The 24,665-nt window shown below is 33.6% G+C and overlaps 1 protein-coding gene across 1 annotated transcript; it reads left to right on the top strand.

The window, feature by feature from the left end:
• The first annotated feature begins 5,276 nt into the window (after positions 1–5,276).
• mtnr1al (melatonin receptor type 1A like) lies at positions 5,277–18,019 on the top strand. Its single transcript, XM_051127827.1, has 2 exons — positions 5,277–5,478; positions 16,961–18,019. Exons 1-2 carry the CDS (start codon positions 5,292–5,294, stop codon positions 17,728–17,730), a joined length of 957 nt encoding a protein of 318 aa, XP_050983784.1. The 5' UTR covers positions 5,277–5,291; the 3' UTR covers positions 17,731–18,019.
• The last annotated feature ends 6,646 nt before the right edge of the window (positions 18,020–24,665 follow it).

Below are 24,665 nucleotides of genomic sequence, written 5' to 3'. Positions count from 1 at the left end.
CCCCTCACACATACCAAAACACAGCAGCGCGAGGCGTAATTTTAACAGGATACAAGTGAGCTCCCTGTTAATCTGGCTTTGACACTCTCACGTAGCATGATAAACAGTCTTGTGGGCAAACTCGCTCACATCTGGATTGTTAAATACGGTGGCTGGAGCGCAAAACGCACTGCTTTGCATTCATCGTCAGACTCTGCAAACAAAAAAATCTGGTTATTAATATGACCCCTAGTCATTTCTGGGTCAACCAGATGGAGGGCAGCAGGGTTTGTGTACTCAGATTAGAGCATTTTTAGTGCACTTTCAACAGAAGGGAGAGGAGAAGCAATCGAGTATGGGGAAAATATACAGTGAACATCATATATATCATACGTCCACAACATGTGCAAATTCAAATATATGTCAGTTTCTGACATTCTTATTTTATGTGTGTATATACAGACTGTATATATATAGATATATAATAAGAATGTCAGAACAGACCATACGCTAGGGAATTCATACTTATCTCCCAGATTTGTCACATTTGTCTGTTTGGAAACTGATAGGTGATGTTCAGTCTGTTGTGCATCATGGTGCTGCATAAAATATTAGACATGTTAGGGGCTACTTAAATCATGATATAAGGTTTTGAGATTTTTTGAAGTACTTAATTGTTGCCTTATTAGGGTCAGTGACGTTACAACAAAATTTTCTGTCCAACTGCATTTTTTTAAAAAATTAAAAATTAGTTTAAATGCATTAAAAAGATGCCATATATATGAAGTACCTCTTCTATGTATGGACCCACTTTAACTTATCAAAAAAGATGTTATTTGTTATTTATTTGTTAGTTATTTGTAATTTTTCTGTTATTCAAAGTGTCAAAATATCATGTGGTGCGACCGTTCGGCCATAACTTTTGCTTTGGAAACATCTTTGAAAATTCTCTTAATTTATTCAGATTAATTTTCTGCACTTTTTGGCATGATTTCCAGTGTTTTGTAATCCTGTATAAAACTGCAAGGCATTTGTATTTATATTTCCATAATAATATACAAACAAACTTTGTCCGATGATTTCCATTTTATGAAATATCATGTGGTGCGACCATCAAGAAACTTTTATGTTGAAATCCATTCAAAGATAAGACTTTGCATCACATAGCAATTTTCCAATGACCCATGGAAGCATTTTTAACGGCTGGTATGTAGTTACCACATTTGGATATCATGTGGTAGGACCTCAAAAAACAATGAATATTAAGTTATTTCATTAAGTATTTCTTTTAATTAGAAATATCATAATGACCTTTTGTGGGAAGCTAGCTTGTTTTGTTTAGGTGGCCAATTCTGTGCTTGTACATTTTGACTGAATTTGAAATATTATGTGGTGCGACCAAATATCATGCGGTGCGACCACTGCAGAGTGGTTTCTATTATATATATATGTCCCAGATTGGCTGTTTTTGCGCTTTTATATTCAGTTGATGGTTTATATACATAATATACTTTGCTTATCGTTTGGAACAGATTTTTATGCAATTTGGGTAATTTCAGATGGTTTATGTTTAATCTTTATACAATATCAGAAAAAAATAAATAATTTAGAGCACATAATTTTAGTTTGGTAATTATGCAGTTTTTAATATACTCTCCTGTCTGGGTTGTTTGTCAGACAAAATGGCATATTTGGTGTTATGATTGGTCAGATCGCCTGTTAATCAAACTCCCAGCAAAGGGTCATTTGCACAGCAAAGATTAGGCAAATCTCAGAAATAACTGGGTCTAAAGAAATGCCTGCAATTAATGCCATGTGCTGCACTTTTCACACGTCTCTTTAAATTGATTTTTAATTATATAAGGCCTTTGCGTCATTTGGAGCGACCACTCATCATGTGGTGCGACCAATAATAGGAATGACTGTATTAAAATAAAAATAAAATATCTCATTTCTGTGGCTGAAATATGAATCACTGCTACAGCATGCTTAAGCAAATGGTATTTTTAAAACATTTTCAGTTTTATGCAATTTACAGGAAAAATAAGTCTGCTCACTACATTTAAAAAGGCAAATTATAAAACAAAAATATGAGATCATTATTTACAAGAACTCAAAATAAATGCAAATACTTGGTTTCTAAACACTTTAATTACTGAGAACATCTAAAAAATGTTAAGCATGTTAAGGAAATTAATTTGAATATAAATCACGCTCGCACCACATGACATTTTTAAGGCTATGGCCAATTCATTGAGATGAAAAAACACTAAAATCACTTAATTTTAAATTTTAATATGCATTTATGTGTACACAACTTTCTTAATGAACAATTACAACAGATATTATTATTTTTTAAAATTATTATTTTAAAATTGGCCTGTTGAAAATCCTTATACGTCAATGATCCAGTATATATACTAAACTAAACATTTATCTGTGACACAGGAATATACTGTATGTAAGTGAGTGCACATGTTCTCCTACATGCCGCTGGTATTCTGTCAAAAACTTATCAATAAACCAGCCAAGAATGACAAGATAAAGGATAAAATATTTATTGACATGACTGGCTGACAAATGTTGAGGTAGTGGAATATTTCAGGAGAAAATGTACCATTACTGACAGCTAATTATGAGCCATAAAGTGCACACCTGCTGTCTAACCCTTCACTGAACAACTATCATTACAGCGGTCAAGCATCATCTTAAACATGCAGAAGAAATTTTTTTATATACGTTTGAAGCATTGAAAACTAAATAAGGAGTGCACAAAAGGCATGATGGATGATGTGAAGAGTGAAAGAGACAGCCACATATGAATGCGGTTCAAAAAGATGCAAGGGTTTTTTGTTTTGATGAATGAAATCAGGTTACAGGTTTTCAGAATAATTTGTTTCTGAAATGTCAAAAGTGAATTAAATAAATGTCCTGTTGTACACACCCACATATGTGCATGTTGGGCTTACATGCTTTATGGCACATTCCATAAGTGTAATGGTTTTTCTACTGTACAAACTGTATTTTCTATCATCCTACATCTAAACCTATCACTCACAAGCTTGTTTCCTCATGGGGACCAAAAATCTCCCCACAAGGGACAAGGATTTCAGATATTGCCATCTTTGTGGGGTTTACCAAGACCACACACACCAAACACACACACACACACACATACACACACACACACACACACACACACACACACACACTCCATTCTGTCAAGAGGGATCTTTAGAGTCATTGTAGTATGTGATTAAAAATAAATGAATTTCTGATTGGTTTTCAATATGGGTCAAATTTGATCAGCTGTGGAAGCAGTTCTTTGTTTATATTTAGTGGTGCCTTTTTATTGACTGCAGAGTCAATAAAAAAAAAAAGCTACATTTTTAGCATTACTCCAGTCTTCACTGGAGTATACACTGCAATACACTGCCAGTCAAAAGTTTGGGATCAGTAAGATTTTTAATGTATTTTAAATAAGTTTCTAATGCTCATCAAGGCTGCGTTTATTTGATCAAAAATACAGAAAAAAAAAAATGTTATATTGTCAAATATTATTACTATGTAAAACAATGTTCTTCTATTTTAATATACATTAAAAATCTAATTTATTTCTGTGATCAAAGCTGAATTCTCAGCATCTTTACTCCAGTATTCAGTGTCACATGATCCTTCAGAAATCATTCTAATATGCTGATTTATTATCAGTGCTGAAAACAGTGTGTTGCTTAATATTTTTTTGGAACCTATGATACTTTTTTAGGATTTTTTTTTAAAGAACAGCATTTATTTTAAACAGTAAGGTTTTCTAACAGTATACACTACTGTTCAAAAGTTTGGGGTCAGTAAATTTTTATTCTTTCTTTTTTTGAAAGAAATTAATACTTTTATTCACCAAGGATGTGTTAAATGAATAAAAAGTGATAGCATTTATATTTTAAATAAATGCTGTTCTTTTTAATTTGTAAAAATAATCACAGGTTCCAAAAAAAAAATAAAAAAATAAAAAATAAAATAAAAAAATAAAAAATAAATAAATAAAAAAATTTTTGGCAACACAACTATTTCCAACATTGAGAATTCTAATAATAAATCAGTATATTAGAATAATTTCTGAAAGATCATGTGACACTTGAAGTAACAGCTGGTGAAAATTCAACTTTGCATCACAGGAATAAATTACATTTTAAAGTATATTCAAATAAAAACCATTATTTTATATTGTAATAACATTTTGCAGTATTATGCAGGCAGAGACTTCTTTAAAAAACATTAAAAATCGTACTGTCTGAAAACTTTTGACTATATATATATATATATATAGGCTTTATATAACTGATAGTGTTGTTGAATGTAGAGGTGAATCGGAAAATATATACGGATTGCCATTGTATTGGTTAAATGATTCTCAACGATTTTAATGATGTTTAAAACGAGAACCTATAGTATCTTTCTATCTATAGATTTATAATTTTATAAAGAAGCGATGGCCGTCCGATACTGATCGCAAAGCAGCGCAGCCTACTGTTGCTATGGTTTCCTCCTCTGACTAACTAATCTCATTAAAGTTTTTTTTTTTTTTTTATTGCAAAATGCATTACCAAAAATGTATACTTACATGTTATACATACTTTTAAGACGTCCAGCACTGTGTTTCAACATTTTTAGAGGAACATGACAGTGCGCTTTAACTGCGCTCGGCAGGCTGGAGTCATCAGGTGCGCGCACATGATCAGAACATCCTCAGCATCAGCATCCAGCTTCACACAAAGCCAACACATGTCACAGCACACGCGGATATAAATGCGACAGGTCTCTGGATCTCCAGCTGCGTTTCATGCCAGCCTACTGAGAGAACTTCTGAAGTTCGGGAGGTGTTGTAGGCTATTTATTTCCCGACAGCTTTATGGAGTCAACATTGTGAATGAGGGATGCGCGGTTAAGAAGTGAATGAACGAACGAGTTTTGTATTTTATTTATGAATGGGCGTGTTGACAAACACAGCGCGCTTCGTAAGTTCTCACGATCCACCAAAGAGACGCTGGATTACAAATGTCTTTCCGCTTTTACGGGTTTAAATCGCAGCTGTTTTGTTTGAAACGATACTATTTCTCTTTCGTTTACGATTTAGTAACTCCTATCTTTTTTATCATATCGATATCCGTTTATGGCAGCTGTAGTAAGAGCGCACGGCTGAACCGGAGCGCTCCACGCAGCTGTGCGGTGTCTGGATGCGCCCGCTGCGCGGTAGATGCCCGTGGCACGGAGGACCGGACCCCTCACCGCTGTCCTGTGATGGTGAATTGAGGATGGTGGAGGGAACGGACGCAGCTTTGAGGAACATTTCGACAGGAAATCAGGACAGCAAGTACCTCTCTTTCCCCTGGGTGGTGACTTTACTCTCCAGTGTTCTGATCACTACGATTATAGTAGATGTTCTGGGCAACCTGTTGGTCATTGTGTCGGTCTTCAGAAACAGAAAGCTCAGGAAGGCAGGTAAATGTCTTCATCTCTATCATTCATCATGCTGACATTCATTTACTTATATATTTTACTGCCAATTTTTCCGAAGTAACTCCTTATTCGAGATTGACTGATAATTTTAAATGACAGAGCAGATTAATATTCATTATTAATATTTATTCTTATCACCTGGTCTGCTGGTCTTTAAACCTGAGCAACTAATAAGTGCTCAAAACACCTCTAAAACCAGATAACAGACCAGCCTTACAAGTAGACCAGCAAGTCAATTAATCCAGACTGGTTTGTCATTTTTTTCCCAGCAGGGTCATTTTTAATATTTTTAAAATGTCTTCTTCTTTTTATAATAATAATAATAATAATAATAATAATAATAATAATAATAATAATAATAATAATAATTTTTAACAAGGTCATTATTAATCTTTTTAATATTCTTTTTTTTTTCATTTTAATTATTTTATTTAATCATTTTAATTAAAGTATTTTTTGTTAATTATAATAAAAGGCAAAGATTAGAAAGATGACCCTGCTGACATTATTATTGTTGATTATTATTATTATTTTATTATTAATTCCATTTTTTATTAATTGTTATTATTATTACTATTAATAATGATATACAATATTATTATTACTATGATTACTATTATTATTGATATTTTTAGCAGGGTCATAATTAATCTTTTTAATATTCTTTTTATTTAATTTGAATTTATTTAAATTATTTTATTTCATAATTTTAATATCAGTATTTTTTTGTTAATTATAATACATAAGAGATAGATTAGAAAGATTAATAGATTACCCTGCTGACATTATTATTGATGATTTATGATTATTATTAGTTTTTAATCTACTTTTTATTATTATTAATATAATAATAATAATAATAATATATTATTATTACTATTAATAACAATATAAATGATTATTATTACTACTATGATTATTATTGATTAATAATAATAATAATAAAAACATTTATGATCCATCTCTAATAGTCACAATTTTCATCTTTGTTTTGGGCTTTAAGCCCTAAAAAAATAAAATAAAATATTGACAGAAAAATGACTGTAAAACATTGATTATTTATGCCAACAACACCTAAAAATGACTTATATATGAAGAGTTTATTTGCAAAAACTCAATTTTTCAGATTTCAATTTCAGATTTTTTTCCCCATAATTCAATTTTCAAAAATCATGTTTTTTCATTGTGCATTCCAATTAATCTTAATCAAACTCCAGTTGGGTTATTTTGATAACAAAGTAAAAATCACCAAAAAAAAAAAACAAAACAAAAAAACACAGCTAACTAACACAATAAAAACATAATAATAATAACATAATAAAAAAACATGATTTTTGATGATTTAAAAAACAGAGTTATCTGTTTTTACAGATAAACTCTTCATATATTGTGACCCTGGACCACAAAACCAGTCTTAAGTCGCTGGGGTGTATTTGTAGCAATAGCCAAAATACATAGTATGGGTCAAAATTATTGATTTTTGTTTTATGCCAAAAATCATTGGGATATTACATAAAGATTATGTTCCATGAAGATATTTAGTAAAATTCCTACTGTAAATATATCAAAACGTAATTTTTGATTAGTAATATGCAACGTTAAGAACTTTATTTGGACAACTTTAAAGGCAATTTTCTCAATATTTTTATTTTTTTGCACCTTCAGATTCCAGATTTTCAAATAGTTGTATTTTGGCCAAATATTGGTCTATTATAGCAAACCATACATCAGTGGAAAGCTTATTTATTAAGCTTTCAGATGATGTGTAAATCTCAATTTGGAAAAATTGACCCTTTTGACTGGTTTTGTGGTCCATGGTCACATATATATACCATTGTGTAGTGGTGTTGTTTGGTGCTGTTCTTTAGAGACCCACCAAATGTTAGTATTTATTTATAAACCTGATATGAAAGTACCACTATCTAGACACAGTAATTGACTCATCAACGATTTCCAAACCCCCATCTACATGATCACAAAGGTGTCAAATTGAAGAGACGAGACAAAAGCATGGTGGTGTGCAGCTGCTGTGTGAATGCCTCTGCATGCTGCCCTGTTAACATTGTCACTTTTAGTCTGGGTTGCAACATCTCAATCTATCCTCCGGCCACTGGTCTTATCTCATGAACACAGCAAACCACAGCCTGACCTTTTCCTTTTGGAGATTTAAGTTTTAAGTGGTTCTAAGGTGCAGTTATTTTGTCTGACCAACTAATGATTGACCTTTAAAAGATACAAGAACTGAGAAAATGTAAAGACAAATGAGATACACTTCTCTTAATGAGCCTCTGATCTGTTTTGCAAGAGGAATAAAGTTTCAAACAGAGCTTAAAACAGCTTGCATATGCTGCTAACCAGACATGAGCAGATCCTTAATCATCTGGCTAATGCAACATACGTAGTTTTGGATAAATAGTTCCAGACGGAAATATCCTCTTATGTGATGTTTAAATCTGTTGACTATACTCCCTTGTACAGAACAATGCTAAACAAACTGTTGTTTCCTTTTAAAATGAAGCTATTCAGGCTATTTTAATGCAGAAGCCCACTCAGTGCTGGCAATGAGACAGGTTCATGAACCACTGACACACCTCCAGTAATTAGAGCTCCTGTGTTTTGCTGTGATGTGTGTGGATGTCTTAGAGATACCAGCACAGTATTTGCACATTATTTGATTTGCATGTACTGTCTTGTGTCATTTTATTCACTCATCAGTATTTTCATCATGTTACCTAGTAAAATATTTAAACATCCCTAAAACAAGATAAATTTACTGCAAAACTGCAGAAGATACTTAAAGAAGCTTGTTTCCTGCCACAGAATAAAATAAATAAATAAATAAATAAATAAAAAAGGGTAGATGCTACTTTTTTTTTTTAAATCTCACAATTCTGACTTTTTTTTCTAAATATATTTTATATATATTTCACAGTTCTGAGAAAAAAAGTACAAATTGCAAGATATTGTAGATTCAGTTCTGAGAACAGAAAAAAAAATTCTAGTAAGAATTGTGACAAAAACAGACGGAAAAAAATAAATATGAAATGTAAACTGAATTACATTTCAGAATTGCAAGATATAAACATAGAATTGTGAAATATAAACTTACAGTTCTAAGAAGAGAAAAAAAGTTAGTTGTGAGATAAAAACTCATAATTGTCAGATGTTTTTTAAATGTATTTAATGTTTATTATTGCAAGATTTGGAGCAGAATTGTGAAATGTAAACTGAATTCAGAGGAAAAAAGTCAAAATTGCAAAATAAAAACGTGCATTTGTCAGAAAAAAAAAAACCGTTTTATTTATTTATTATTCCAAGAAAGGGAGAAAAAAAAAAAAAACAATTGTGAGATGTAAACTGATTTAGAGGAAAAAAAGTCAGAATTGCTAGATATAAACTTTGTTTCTCACAATTCAGAGAAATTCGGAGGGAAAAAACAAAATCACAATTCTGAAAAAAGTTTTATTTATTTATTTATTTATTTTAAGTTCATATCTAGTAATCTGACTTTTTTCTTCTGAATTCAGTTTTCATCAACTTTGTTTTTCTTGGAATAACATACAAAAAGTTAAAATAAAAAAATGATTTTTTCCCCTGATGAGTTTTTAATCACACAATCCTTGAGAAAAAAGTTTTGCAAGATAAAAACTTAAAATTGTCATTATTTTTTATTCTAAGAAAGTGAAAAAAAAACTGAATTGTGAGATGTAAACCAAATTCAGAGGAAAAAAGTAAACATTGCAAAGATATAAACTTTTTGTGTGATTAAAAAACAATTGTCAGGGGGAAAAACATTTTTTTATTTTAACTCTTTTTATTTGTTATTCAAAGAAAAAGCAGAATTGCGAGATGAAAACTGAATTCAGAGGGAAAAGTCAGAATTACAAGATATGAACTTTTTAAAAAAACAAATAAAATTTTTTTCTCAGAATTGTGATTTTTATTTTTCAGAAATTTTTTTGGAAAAAGGCTGAATAAAGTTTATTTTTCAAGCAAAAACTTACAACATACATAGTAAATGTTAGATTTAAAACATTTTGCTGCTGAGATACTTAATTTAACCTAACTTGATTTAAGATTTAATTTATATTTTCTGAAAACGTTTTAATATCTTGTGCAATTTTTCAAATTTACCCTGTCTTAGGTTTCCTTAAACGTCCAAAACTTTTTCTGGTATAGAAAATAGTATAGGAAGTGACAATGCTGAATAAGGTACTGTATGAAGGTTTTCAAATGTGTTTTCACCGTAAACACTTATAGCTCAAGTTCTTACTTGATGCTCAGGGCAGATCCATTACAGATAGTAGATCTGGATCAAAGCGGTTTTAAATGTGATGATTTATTCCTACACAAGTCCTGACAGTTCAGACTGGGTGATGCACAAGTGCCAAATTCAGTCCTGTTCTCATCATATTCATCAATAACCAGCAAATTAATTCATAGCACATAAATTTATCAGTATTCCTGACATTTAGTCTTGTAACATTGATGCTGAAACAGGTCACAGAAAGTACCTCCATGACACCAGAATTCACATGAAGAACAGCTACTTTGATCACCTAACTGAACTCCCAGAACAACGCTGCGAGCTTGTTTCAAAACGACTGCCTGTAGGCATGAATTTACATGTGTCCTGTCATCACAGATATCTGTCGAGCGAGACCAGGTGATCTGTGAATTAATTGTGCTGTGCTTCCTGTGCAACAGAGAAAAACAATAACCCTGCAAGAACTAGAACTACAGCTCTTCATCAGGTCTTCATATCATTTGTAACATTTTAGTACAGACACTTTTCCACATGACTGGATCTGAACAGTCGGTCATTCAGAGCCAGACAAAGCAGCCCCTAATTTCTGCACCGTGATGACTGAAGAGAAGCACCATTAACATGTTCTTCGCTTCACCCAAACAGACAATTTTCGAGTCCCTGAGCTGATACTGAGCACATGAAACATAGTGGTGACAAATAAAGTAACAATTACCGCATTCATTTGTTAATTTGTTGGTGATTGATTGAGCAGACAAGGAGAAGATAAGGCAGTCTAGTCAGAGATGTTCAAAAAACAGGTTTTTGTAACAAAACCAGCCCAAGTGTAACTCAAAACTAGCCCAGTTGCATTCTGCGGGAAACTGGCTATCAAAATCGCTCCAAAATCATGTTCTTGGTGGTTGTCTTCATTCAAAATCATGTTCCAGGACAGCATTTCTCTTTAACAATCGGCGGCAACAGTATAAGTATCCCGATTGGCGGGAAAACCATGGACTTGGCAACACAGGTTTACACTTGCAGTTTAGTTCTTCTCAATTTTTTTATTTGTTTATTTTAGGTTTTTGGTTCGTTTAGATGTTTTTGATCCATGTTGCATTTATATTTTAGTCAAACAGCACCAGAGTTTGTTTGGAACAAGGCCCCCTTTTCAGTGCATCTTGGTCTGCTTTTGTGCACACCAAGATTCAGATAGCAGCGTTAACATTTATTCAAATGAACTGCATTAACAAAGTTTAAACTGAACAAACTCTGGGTCCAATTTGTGATGGGTCCAGTCTCCCAAACTCCTAATACCTCTGGCTAGAGGAGCACTGTAAAAAATAGTTGAGAAAACTTAAAAAAAAAGGCAACTTGAAGCAGTAAGACTTTTGAGTTCTCTCAGCAATTGTTTTTTAGTTTTTCCCAGTAAAGATACTTTGTTTAGCCAACATAAATTTGTTTGTTCATGCAATGCTGATTGTCTTATTTTGCTAATAGAAAAAGTTTTGTAACAGAATTACTGTCGTTGAGGTCATTTATTTTTTATGTGTCAATTTTTCGTTTGTTTACAAATGACAAACAGTGAATTGTTATAGAAACCTTAATGGATAACTTAGCCTAATATGCAGACAACATTGCCTTTTTTGTAAAACATCTTACAAGACTAAGATGTCCAGCAAACAGATATAAACATTCTCTAAGCCTCAAAACTAGACATACAAACAGTAAAACAATAATCCTATAACAGTAACTCAGGGCTCCAGACAAAAACAAAAACAAAAAAACAGGCGAGTAAGGTGCCATCGGCTCCTATAAGAAAAAAACTTTCCAGATGACCAGGGAAATATTTTTTATGGGAGGTGATGAATTTTATCTTAAGCTTGCATTCTTGCATTTTTTTTTGTTTTTTGCATTCATGTAGACAACAGGTTAAGTTAAAATATTAATATGCAATAGTGCATTAATAGAGCAAAATTCTCCTCTTTATAGTTATTTTTCTAACTGACTGATGAGCTTATGGACACCGAATGGTTATTCTGAGGTAAATCTATTGTTACGTGACAATGTTTACACAGTAGTGTGCACCTTTACACGTTTTCCAGTTTGATATAGAATAAGCGATTAAATGAGACATTTCAGTAAGTTGTACTGTAGGCTCTCTTATAAAATAGACTAACTTTTGATGTTAATTCATGTTCATTTCGTACTATAGTAGTAAAAAGAAAGATACAATGGGTTTACTTGCCACTTGAACTGAGGCGCCAAAGCGATCGTGCCTGCCACGTTAAAAAGCTCCAAAACTGTATTTATTGTTTGATTTCATTATGAATTTGTCATAATTTTAAAGCTGATACACTGTAAAAAATAAAAAACACAATTTGTTGAGTCAGCTTAAAATAATTTGTTACCCTGCTGCCTTAAAATTTTAAGTTCAATCAACTAAAATAAGTTTAGTCAACATGAAATGTTAAGTTGTACTAAGTAACAACTTAGAAATTTGTGTTTGCTAAACTTAACAGATGGGTAAGTAACCCAGCTGCCTTAAAATTTCAAGCTGATTCAACTCAAATATAAGTTGTCACTTAGTATAATTTAACATTTCAAGTTGAATAAATTTTTTTTGAGTTGACTGAACTTAAAATTTTAAGGCAGCCAGGTTACAAATTATTTTAAGTTTACTCAACAAATTGTTTTTTTACAGTGTAGCAGCGTTAACATTTATTCAAATGAACTGCATTAACAAAGTTTAAACTGAACAAACTCTGGGTCCAATTTGTGATGGGTCCAGTCTCCAAAACTCCCAATACCTCTTGACGCAGTAAGACTTTTGAGTTCTCTCAACAATAGTTTTTTTGGTTTTTCCCAGTAAAGATACTTTGTTTAGCCAACATAAATTTGTTTGTTCATGCAGTGCTGATTGTCTTATTTTGCTAATAGAAAAAGTTTTGTAACAGCAATTGAAACAACAATCGTCGTTGAGGTAACTTATTTTTTATGTGTCAATTTTTTGTTTACAAATGACAAACATTGAATTGTGATAGAAACCTTAATGGATAACGTCTTTGTTTGTAAAACATATCACAAGACTAAGATATCCAGCAAACAGATATAAGTGGTTGAACATACTCTAGGCTTCAAAACTAGACACAAACCTCAAGAACAGTTAACAAATGTTAAAAAGATGAGCTTAGTGCAACAAATAACTAACAATAATGACAAAACAACAACAAAAAGTTTAAATTAAGTCAAACAGCAAAACAATAATCCTATAAGAGTAACTGCATAATTTATTCATGCTGCAATGCATGCTGGGAACTCACAATATTTCAACAATATGAAATTCTTTGTTCAGACAACTGTGTTTGAATAGTTGGGACAACATTTGGGGCCAGTTTGTTGGTCTGACAAGGGTTTTTATGTCATTTCAAGAATAAAGCATTTTCTCAAATGTTTCATGAACTGGAAAATATTCATTTGCATTTTTTACACTGCAGTGGTCACAAATAAAGTAACAATTACCACATTTATTTGTTGATTTGTTGGTGATTGATTGAGCTGTCTAGATAAGGCAGTCTAGCCAGAGATCTTCATAACAAAATCAGCCCAAGTGCAACTCAAAACTAGCCCAATCACGGCCAAAACAAGCTCAGTTGCATTCTGGGGGAAAACTAGCTATCAAAATCACTCCAGAATCACAGTTGTCCTCATTCAAAAACATGTTCCAGGAGAGCAACAGTATAAAAGTATCCAGAATCGGCAGGAAAACCACAGACTTGGCAACACAGGTTTACATCAGTGTTTGTTTGGAACGAGGCCCACCGTTTCAAGGCATCTTGGTCAGCTTTTGAGCACACCAAGGTCCAGATTTCAGCGTTAAACATTTATTCTTGTGTTGTGCACGTGGTACTAGCAACACATGCCAACGTGTGGTGGATTAACACAGCTGGATGTGAAGTGTGTTTTCAGCAATTCAAAGAATTCCATTCACTGACTCCAGTCACAGAAGTGGATGCACAACTCAGTTCATCACTTGTTTAATGAAGCATCTGGTACCTGGAGAGTTGAAAAGTGCAATTTAAATAGATAAAACAATTTCATTAGTGTTTTGGCTTAAATCTGAAGTCTATTACGAACGTCAGCCCACTTAGGAGACACCACACTAAATGTAAAAGCCTTGTGTGTTCAAAGTGCTTGATTTCATTGTTTTATTAGATTTTGTAATCTTATTGATGTAGCTACACAGAACTAGCAAATCCTTTCATTAAAGAAAAAAGGCCAATCATTGGTCTTATGTGTGCGATCTTGAGCTACATGAGTTACATGAGAATGGAGTATTAAGACATTGCTCTAACATTACAGGATCCAATTACACCATGTAGGTCATTGCTTTGAACCTCCTGGATTTGTCTTCTCCCAGTGTGATATTGATATTTACAGCACATGAGGTTTGTTTTATGACTCATATCAAGCACACCTGTTTGTTTTGGGTTTATCACACAGGCTTGTCACTGACATTTATGTAAAAGTAAAGAACGATAATCCACACATGGAAAAGTAACACGGCTGTTAGTTTCTGTCGCACCACAGAGGCCAATAAGAGACTTTACTATGCCAGTTTAAGAGTGTTAACTGCTAATTGAGGTGACTTCTATGATTACAAGCTGTTTTCACATGACCCGTTGGGTGTGTTGCAGTTTCTCTATTGCATTACACTGACTCAGGCCTGAAACACTATGCAAGTGCATGAGTGTTTCTAATTTTGCATGCTCCATCTGTCTGTAATACCTGGAGAAAGTCAATGGTGGTTGCTTGACTGGCATGGATGCTTTTTTTTTGAGTTTGAGCTATTAATTCCTTGCATGCAACCAAAAGTCAGAATACAAAGCTTTTTGGGTCCAAATGGTCAAGGTACAGCATCTACCAATGGGACCAACCTAACATGGCTTTAAAACAACATTGATTGTGAAAAAACACTACAAATGAAACACTGACAAATCTTGCATTCTCACTGTTGCCACAAGGGGTGCTATAGTGAACATTACTGTCATGGTAGTAGAAATAATAGAAAAGAATTTATGGTGTTTTTATTTTTAATCATGAGATTAATGTTTTTAAAATTACATATCAACAGTGGCGCAACTGATGATATGCAACCTAGATTAAAAATGAGGTATTTTTTTATGGGTTGCATGATGACTTATTATTATTTATTTTATTTTTTTAAATTAATATGACACACAATAATCCCATTCATGTCTATGTGATTAACGAGTTAAAAGTAATCAAAATGCAGTCAGACTACATTACCTAATACGAGTAAACCAGATGTTACTATAATTTCCATCACATAATTTATCAGTAATGGACTACAATCTTTAAGTAATTTGCCCAGTTCTACACACCTCATATCAAATTATATCCATACGCATACAGAGGAACGCATGGATATCACATTAGCAAACCTAGAAATGGTCACATTAAACATTTTGCTTTTCAGTTTGTTTTTTCTTCACTTAACCTACACTCTTAAAATAAAGTTTCAAAAAGTTTTTTTTCTCCCACAGCGATGCCATACAAGAAGAATTAACCATCTAGTAAAATATATCTGAATTTGTCATAAAATAGCGATGAGCCTGCCAAAATATTTACATGAGAAAATGCAACTATTTTACGTTTTGGTGAATTGCTAATTTGTATTAATTCAAAGGATCTCACTCATATGTTTTCGGTAACACTTTAGAATAGGAAACATATATTCACTATTATATAAAAGAGTTTTCCCTGAACAAACAACTTTTTTGCTGCTTATTAATAGTTAGTAAATTAGTTTGGTCACACTTTATTCTAAGGTCCAATTCTTGCTTTTAACAAACCATTAGCTACAACTTTTGCCTCAATAAACTAATTTGCTGCTTATTAATAGCTAGTAAGGTAGTTGTTAAGTTTAGGTATTGGTTAGGATTAGGGATGTAGAATATGATCCTGCAGAATACATACTATGTACAGAATAAGTACTAATAAACAGTCAATATGTCAATAACAGGCATGCTAATAAGGAGATAGTAGTGAGAATTGGTCCTTGTACTAAAGTATTACCATTAGTTAAGTTTAGGTATGGGGTGGATAAAGGGATCTGAAATATGCAATAACAGCATATGGCACTGATATGTGCTTAATAAGTACTAATAAACAGCTAATATGCTAGCAATATGCATGCTAATAAGCAACTAGTTAATAGAGAGAACTGGCCTTTATAAAGTATTGCCACATTTTCATATGATCTGCTTACACTCCACTGAAAATTAGGTTTAGGAATGCTTGTTTTTTTTTTTTGTTTGTTTGTCTTTTTTTTCCTAAAAATTATACTTTTTTTCGTATGAATCACATTGTACAAATTATGGAAGCCCGTTTCCGCCACTGAATAAAAAATAAAAATGGTAATTGCAACGTTTTTTTCGCAGAATTGTGAGTTTACATCTTGCAATTCTGACTTTTTTTTGTGAGATATAAACTCATTGTGAGATATAAACTCATAATTGCGAGTTATAAAATCAGAATTGTGAGATCTAAACTTGCAATTCTGTTTTTTTTTGGAGAATTGCGTGATATAAACTCACAATTGAGAGTTATAAAGTCGAAATTGTGAGATTTAAAGACAATTCTGAGAAATTTAGTCAAAATTGTGTGATATAAACTTGCAGTTGAAAGTTATAATCAGAATTGAGACATAAATCGCAATACAGAGAAACAATTCTGAAAAAAAAGTCAGAACTGCATGAAAAAAAGTCAGAATTGCACAATATAAACTCGCAATTCTGAATTTATAACTTGCAATTGTGAGTAATTATTACTAGCAATATTTCCATTACAAATTGGGCAAAATGAAATTGCGAAATTGAAAATACGCCTATTGGAAACAAGTGACTTTCTCAAAAACGCCCAAAAATGGAAAAAAAAAGTTATGTGATTTTTCAGGCAATTCGAAAAAGGAAAATTTTGCAAAACTGCAATGGAAAAAATCCATTGCCATGACCTATCGTCAGAGCAAAAAAAATAAGTTTTAGTCGCATAACACTGGTTTATGGAAATGGCTTCATTTCCCAATACTTTTTTTTATCAGCATTTATAAAATAACGCCAAATAACACATCTTAACTCCACATGAAATACTTGCACACAGTGTTTTGAGTGATCTTCTTCTCTCTTGTCCTGACAGGTAATGCCTTTGTGGTGAGTTTGGCAATAGCAGATCTGGTGGTGGCCATCTACCCCTACCCGCTCGTTCTGACCGCCATCTTCCATGACCGCTGGATCGCTGGCGATATTCACTGTCAAATCAGCGGCTTCCTCATGGGGCTCAGTGTGATCGGCTCTATTTTCAACATCACCGGTATCGCCATCAACCGCTACTGTTACATCTGCCACAGCCTTAAGTACGACAAGCTCTTCTCCAACAAGAACACAGTATGCTACGTCGTCCTGGTCTGGGCATTGACAATCCTGGCAATCGTCCCAAACTGGTTCGTGGAGTCTCTGCAGTACGACGCGCGCGTCTACTCGTGCACCTTCGCCCAATCGGTGAGCTCTCTCTACACCATCACGGTAGTTGTGGTGCACTTCATCCTGCCCATCGGCATCGTTACATACTGCTACCTGCGCATTTGGATCCTCGTCATACAGGTGCGCAAGCGGGTCAAGCCTGACAGTCGGCCCAAGATCAAACCTCATGACTTCCGGAACTTTCTCACCATGTTTGTGGTGTTTGTGTTGTTCGCCGTCTGCTGGGCTCCGTTGAACTTTATAGGCCTGGCGGTGGCGATCCACCCCAGACTGGGTCAGGCCATACCCGAGTGGCTCTTCACGGCGAGCTACTTCATGGCATACTTCAACAGCTGCCTCAATGGTGTTATATATGGAGTGCTAAACCACAACTTTCGAAAAGAGTATAAAAGGATTATACTAGCTATTTTCAAGTTTAACTGTTGAGTTTTCACAATGAGACAAGCACTGTGTCTTTCTTAAAATCTGTAAGTTGTTCAAAAGCAATTGACTTTTGAGTGCAACGTAATGATGCATCTTTTGTGATTTGAATGTTTATATTGTTTGATTTTGTTATACCAAATATAGACATATTTTGCATCACCGTATGTACATGCTTGAATTTGCACAGAATGATATATGTTTGTACCTGCGTTTCTTGTTTACATATCATCGACACAATATGTTATTTAAAAATGTTATTGGTATCTAAATGTAGATCCCAACACTAATAAAATGAAAATCAATGTACTTTTTTTTTCGATGCCTAAAAATGTAGTGTTTAAATATAAAACATTTAAAAATATTTTCTGAAATGCATTTGCTTTTAAACAGGTCATGTGATTTTTATTTTCAGTATTATTGTACTCATGTACAAAAAACTACTGTGGGTTTTTTTCATGTCAGCGGGTTGAAATGACCCCAATAATCTAATATTTATCCTCTTGAATGCAATTTTACCAAGGGAATCCCACCAAAAAAATGTGTATTTTACCCCTTGAAATGCGATCGGGCTACTTTTGGGCTAGTTTTGAGTAGCCATTGGGAGGGTTTTGTTTTGAAAACCTGGCAACCCTGCTGATCACGGTGTCTTAGTTTTGTTAAATATTTGGGAGAAAGATCTACGAAAGCAATTAGTGAATTTTTGAAGTACTAATGGAGCTTATTAAATCATGAGAGGATTTTCAGGTTACAATTAAGATTATGATTAAAAATCTAAATCTACATATCATTTGCTCTCAGTTTAATTAACTCAGTCAGTTACATTTTATTAGGGTTACAGAAGTCACATATTTGAAGAGACTTGAGATTTATTATTAAATAGGAAAATATATCTATGTTATGAATGAATTAAAATTAGCATATATTAATGAAGATGTTAGGAGATTTTGATAAGCATATTTTTGCTGCACTAAATGAATGACAACTCTATTATTTGATACCTCAGTTGCAAAAAAGAATGTATGATTTACTCTAAATTATTTTACACAAATACAATATACAATTTAAAATACAATTTAAAATATGAAAATTCATATTATATCTTGTTTTCTGGGTAAAACTAAGAAAATGAATTGAAAGAGTTACAGCAGTTTATCAATCCATTAGATTCATGAACTTGAATGTCGCAAAAAATGCACAAGGAATCTGAAGTTTCTTTCTGAGTGTTACAATGGAAAGCACTTCTATGTATCTTACAAATACTTGTGTGTTTGTGTGTAAAGGTGGAAATCAAAAAAATGTAATGCTGTGTTATCTGAATTCTCCACCGCACATTTTCTGATCAAATATTTATTAAACAATCATATTTTTATATGTAAACATTCCTATGAATGCACTGGGAATCTGAGTGCTGCATTCATGTTTAAAAGTAACAAGTCTTAATAAAATTTAATCACTGTGCAACATGTTGTGAAATATTCACTCCACTTTGGGGAAATGAAGGGGTGTTTCACTCATAAACATAAAGAAACTTTTTTTGACATGTGGTTGTTTTCATAGACGAACACCAGACATACATGTTTGATTAGGTGCATGCTTTTTTAGCGCGTCAAGTGTTTTACAAACAATAAATACAAATCAACACACGTTAGAAACTAACGCTTGCCCCAGGCAGTTTTCTTCATGGTGTGCTGCCAGTCATCATTATCCATTCAGAGCAGGTTCAGCTGAAGGAGAAGTATAGATCTCTGACAGGGAGCTTTGTGGGTCAGTGAGGACAAATAGCTTGTAGATGGTGGATTTATGCCTCAGGGGTTGAAAACAAAACGGAAACGTCACACAGATGCCGAGACTCACACAAAGCCACAGTAAAAGTTAGCTTATAACACTGCTTAAATTATGCTCCATCAGGAGCAGGTATGATTAGATACGCTTACATGATTGTTCCCGCTTCAATGCGAGTTGAGCTCTATCAACAGCACCATTACTACAGAAAATCATTGTATATAGATTGCATTTAAAGGGATGTGCTTACAGTGGAAACATATTGGGTGGCGAATATTGAATGGAATATTAAAATGTTAAAATACGTAAAAAATTATATTAGAAATGGTGGCTTGACCCCACTTCATCAAGCTTTGAAACTTTTGCAAATCATTTTTTTAACCTGTGATTCAGGGCATGCATGCAAACTACCAAAGTCATGTGATCTCAGTAAATGAGACAAAAATTTTAAAGGGATAGTTCACCCAAAAATGAAAATTCTTTGATTATATCGCTCCAAACCCGTAAGACCTTCGTTTATCTTCGAAACACAAATTGAGATATTTTTGATTAAATCCGAGAGCTTTCTGACCCTCCATAGACAGCAATGTAACTACCACGTTCAAGGCCCAGAAAGGTAGTAAGGACATTGTTAAAATAGTCCATGTGACATCAGAGGATGAAGCTACAAGAATACTTTTCTGCGTCTTGAACATGGTAGCTGTGTTTCTGTCAGAAAGCTCTCAGATTTCATTAAAAATATCTTAATTTATGTTCTGAAGCTGAACGAAGGTCTTACAGGTTTGGAACAACATGAGGCAGAGTAATTAATGACAGAATTTCATTTTTGGGTAAACTATACATTTAATAGGTCACCACTAGGGGGCGATCACTGTGAACCCACAAACCATTTTTTTTTTTTAATCTGATCTTGGACTAAATTTGTTGACCTTTTTAGTGTGAGATTTGTTTAACAAAAAGGAAGAGTTTCTCTTATTAGCTGCTCATTATGTTATTTTACACTTCATATTGGTCGCCTATTAGAGGGTAATTGCATTTAATAGGTCACACTTTCAATAAAACCTTTGCAAATTGATTCTAGGTGATTGTTTTTAAGCATTTCTGGGCTTAATTTTTCTATGCGTTTCCATCGTTCTGACTATTAACAGTGTGTCAAACACTTCGAAAAAGTGACTTTGCAAAGTAACTGGTTCAACTGATTCACAGTTTCAAAAAGTCAGTAACACTTCATTATAAGGACCAATTCTTACTATTAAAGGAGCCATCGGATGTCCATTTTCCACAAGTTGATATGATTCTTTAAGGTCTTAATGAAAAGTCTATAATATACTTTGGTTTAAAATTCTCAGTGGTTGTGTAAAACAACACCCTTTTTACCTTGCCAAAATCAGCTCTGCAAAAATCAGCCTGTTCTGGTCAAGGCTGCTTTAAATGTTAATGAGCTCTGCTTGCCCCGCCCCTCTTTTCTCTCTGTGGAGTGACGAGCCTGATTACTTTAGCCGCATTTAACCATGTTTAGGCACTAAAGTTGCTAACTAGCACGTTATTAGGAAAGGTAATTGCAGAGATTCATAAAAAACCCTTATACTCACTTCTGCTGTAAGTGAAGCTGGATAATGAAAGATTTGCTCGAAAATAGACACATTTATGTAGATCGGCAGGCGCATTCCCTTCACAAACAAACTTAATCCACTGGATCTTCAGCGGCTCAGATGTCGGGAGTAAATGACGACCACTATGTTCATTACTACAACCAGCAACACAACACCTCAATCGCTAACTGCTCCAGCATCAAAACAATGGAGGTTGGACTGTGACAGCTGGTCTGAGGTAAGACGCTCATGTCAATCAACTATCGTGGGAGCGGCCTCTGTCGGTGTGATGCCACATCAACAGGCATCTGAGAATGGCTCGATTTGAAAAAGATTATATTATGTCTAGATTAATTAAAAACCACTGCATGGATTTTTATCATTATAGGGTAGATGTGTACATACACTGCCAACACACATTAATGTTCAAACAACATGAAAAAGTGAACTTTGCATCCGATGACCCCTTTAACAATTTGCTTATTAGAATGCATATTATTATCATGTTGGCTGTTTATTAGTACGTATAAAACACATATTAATGCCTTATTCTGCATGCCATATTTTAGATCCCCTATTCCAACCCCATACCTAAACTTAACAACTACCTTAATAACTATTAATAAGCAGCAAATTGGGAGTTTTCTTATGCAAAAGTTAAAGGTGCAGTATAATATTGACAGCTAGTGATAAAAAATAGGTACTGCAGCCCAAATTCAAACAATTGGAGAGCGTTGTTCGTTCCGCTCCCCCTCCTCAGATTCTACACTCACGTGGGTTGCCAAATTGAGACACTAACAGGAACAAGTGCACTTGACAATGGATGTGCTACAAGCTTTACACACTGTAAGTTGATTATGTTTTAATCAACTTACAGTGAGCTCACAGAGCTTTTTAGATGGATGCCAAGGTGTTTTGAGTCAAGTAGAATCTGTGATTTCTGACCCAGTTTGTTTGCTGGCTACCATGGCTGCACTACACTGTTTTCCTCCATCTGGCAACCCGGGTGTGAAAATCCTATTGGATAAACTGGCAGTGGGCAGAGTCACACAGATCAAAACAAAAACAGACATTCTGACATGGAACACACATTTTAAGTCGAATAATTGGCTCTAACATTGATTTTTCAGAGAAACAAGTTGTAAACTTAGCATATTTTAAAAACATTTGCAAACATATGGTATTTTTATGCTTTAGTTAAGTAAAAAATAAAAAATAAAAATACATACAGCACCTTCAATAGTGAGAACTGTGTGTGACCAAAAAATCATGTTTCTCCCATCATGCTGTCTAATAAGTTTGATTGGATATAATCACTTATTATAGGGTTCTCTCGAAAACCTGACTGGTCAATGATGTAATTCAGTGACCAGATATTTCCAAATATTCAGTGTTGACTATAGCTATGCTTCATATTAATGTGCTCATCCAGGTAAGTGAAACCAGCATGACTTTTATGTCTTCAGAGGACTTCTTATTAAAATTAATTGCAGGAATCATCCTTTTTTAGACCAGATGTTTTGTACATTGTAATAGACAGTTTTTTCCTTAGCAGTAACTTTAACATAGGTTTAATCAATTCAATAATTTGCTCAATGATGCAATAATAACATTATTATTAACATTTATTCATTAAGAAGTCGCTTTTATCCAAAGAAATACAAGAAGTGATTCAAGGAGGTAGTAAACATGAAAAATGATGGAAAAGTTTCAGAAATCATTCTGAATAGCACAAGACAGAACAGGGAGAGATTAAGGTACAGTCAAAGCATAGAAGAAAAACCTTTTTTTTAATTTGTTACCTATTAACAAGCTTCACATTTCGTTGACGTCAAAACTCACAAAATTCATCCGTGTCCTGGTAAACGCTAGCCAAATTACACAGATGCCAGTGTTGATGGGTCATGTCTCATCTCTTCCATGAACAAAAACTACACAAGGTAACAGAAAACACAACCCAGACTAATTAAATACAGCTTCACAAGCTGTAAATATGGTTTGTGCCGACCACAATATGTTCTGCTTGGCGAATTTCTGCCTGCCGAGAACATGAAACCATGAAATTGTGCAATAATAATTTCTGTGTTGGATCTCCACTTGATGTTCAACAACAAAAGCTGGGTTTGGAAGCTAAATCAGATCATAATGTGACACCTCAAATAACAGTCGCTATTGTGTGGAAGAATATTAACATTTTAACAAAAACACAAGTCGCAAATTCTACTTTTTCACTCAGAGGAATGCCTTTTTCCGATAGGTCTCCAAAGTTGATGTGTATTGTAATCAACAGCATGCTATGACCCTGTCGGTAGAGCTTAACCTGTATTGAACCAGGAACATTTCTGTATTACTTTTTTGATGCAAGTCAGACATTACTTGACCTTCAGTACATCCTGCACACTGCTGGACACTTGGAGTTTTTTTGTTGTTTGTTGTTTTGTAAAAAACAAGCAGCTGGAGAGAAAAAAAAAAAAAAAGTAAGAACATTTGAGGCCCAAAACTACATAATAGACCATGGTCAAAACTTTACTTTAGTCCACACTCTATTTTTCCTTATAAATAATGACAACCTACCATTGCAATTTCCTTTTGATCTGTCGAAGTACAAAACACCGTTATTGCAATCTCTGACACAGTATTGCGGATGTTAGCCTTTACCACGCCAACCAAAGCTTTGCCATGATGCAACTTCAATGAAAGAGTTGTAGATTACAAATCAACATTTGCAGCTCGTTCATTTAAGCAGAAGTCATATTAGAAGGTAATAAAAGTAAAATGAATAAATAATTACAGCTATAATTCACACAAATCATCCATAAATGTCTGCAGAAAGCAAACACAGGTTATCACAGCAATGCTGATATTCAGTGATGAAATGTGTATTTTATTTCTCTGCACATTTTCCCTCATAAAAAGCCATATTCTATTGGTATGTGTCACATGCAAGCATCTCAACAGACACTGAATGACTGCATGTGTTAAAATTCATCAGAGCTTTACCAAAAGCACTACCTTTACAAATGCACCTCTTAAAATGCTGCCCTTTCAAAGATTTCTAAAACTAATGTGACAAGAAATATTTCAGCTTCATTTCAAAATACCTTCACCTTTAAAAGGATAGTTCACCTAAAAATTTTAATTCTGTCATTAATTGCTCACCCTCATGTTGTTCCAAACCTGTAAGACCTTCATTCATCTTCAGAAGACAAATTAAGATATTTCTGATGAAATCCGACAGCTTTCTGACCCTGTATAGACAGCAGCGCAACTTTGATTTTATGTAATTTTATGAAGCTACAAGAACACTTTTTGTGCACAAAGAAAACAAAAATAACGACTTTATAGGGGTCATATGATGTTGCTAAAAAGAAAATTATTTTGTGTATTTGGTGTAATGCAATGTGTTTATGCGATCTGAGGTTTAAAAAACTTTTAAGTTCAGCTTGGAGTGAGATTTTTTTTTTGTTTGTTTTGGAGTGGGGGGTTTGGTTGGGGGAGGGTGTGGCGATCTCGATTCCATATCTATTTATGTGTTATTAACTTTTTAAATTTCACATTTAAAAA

Source organism: Labeo rohita, chromosome 14 (assembly GCF_022985175.1).
Source record: "Labeo rohita strain BAU-BD-2019 chromosome 14, IGBB_LRoh.1.0, whole genome shotgun sequence".
Taxonomy (NCBI): domain Eukaryota; kingdom Metazoa; phylum Chordata; class Actinopteri; order Cypriniformes; family Cyprinidae; genus Labeo; species Labeo rohita.
The sequence above is the reverse complement of the archived record's forward strand: the minus strand, read 5'-3'. Positions and strand labels throughout refer to the sequence as shown.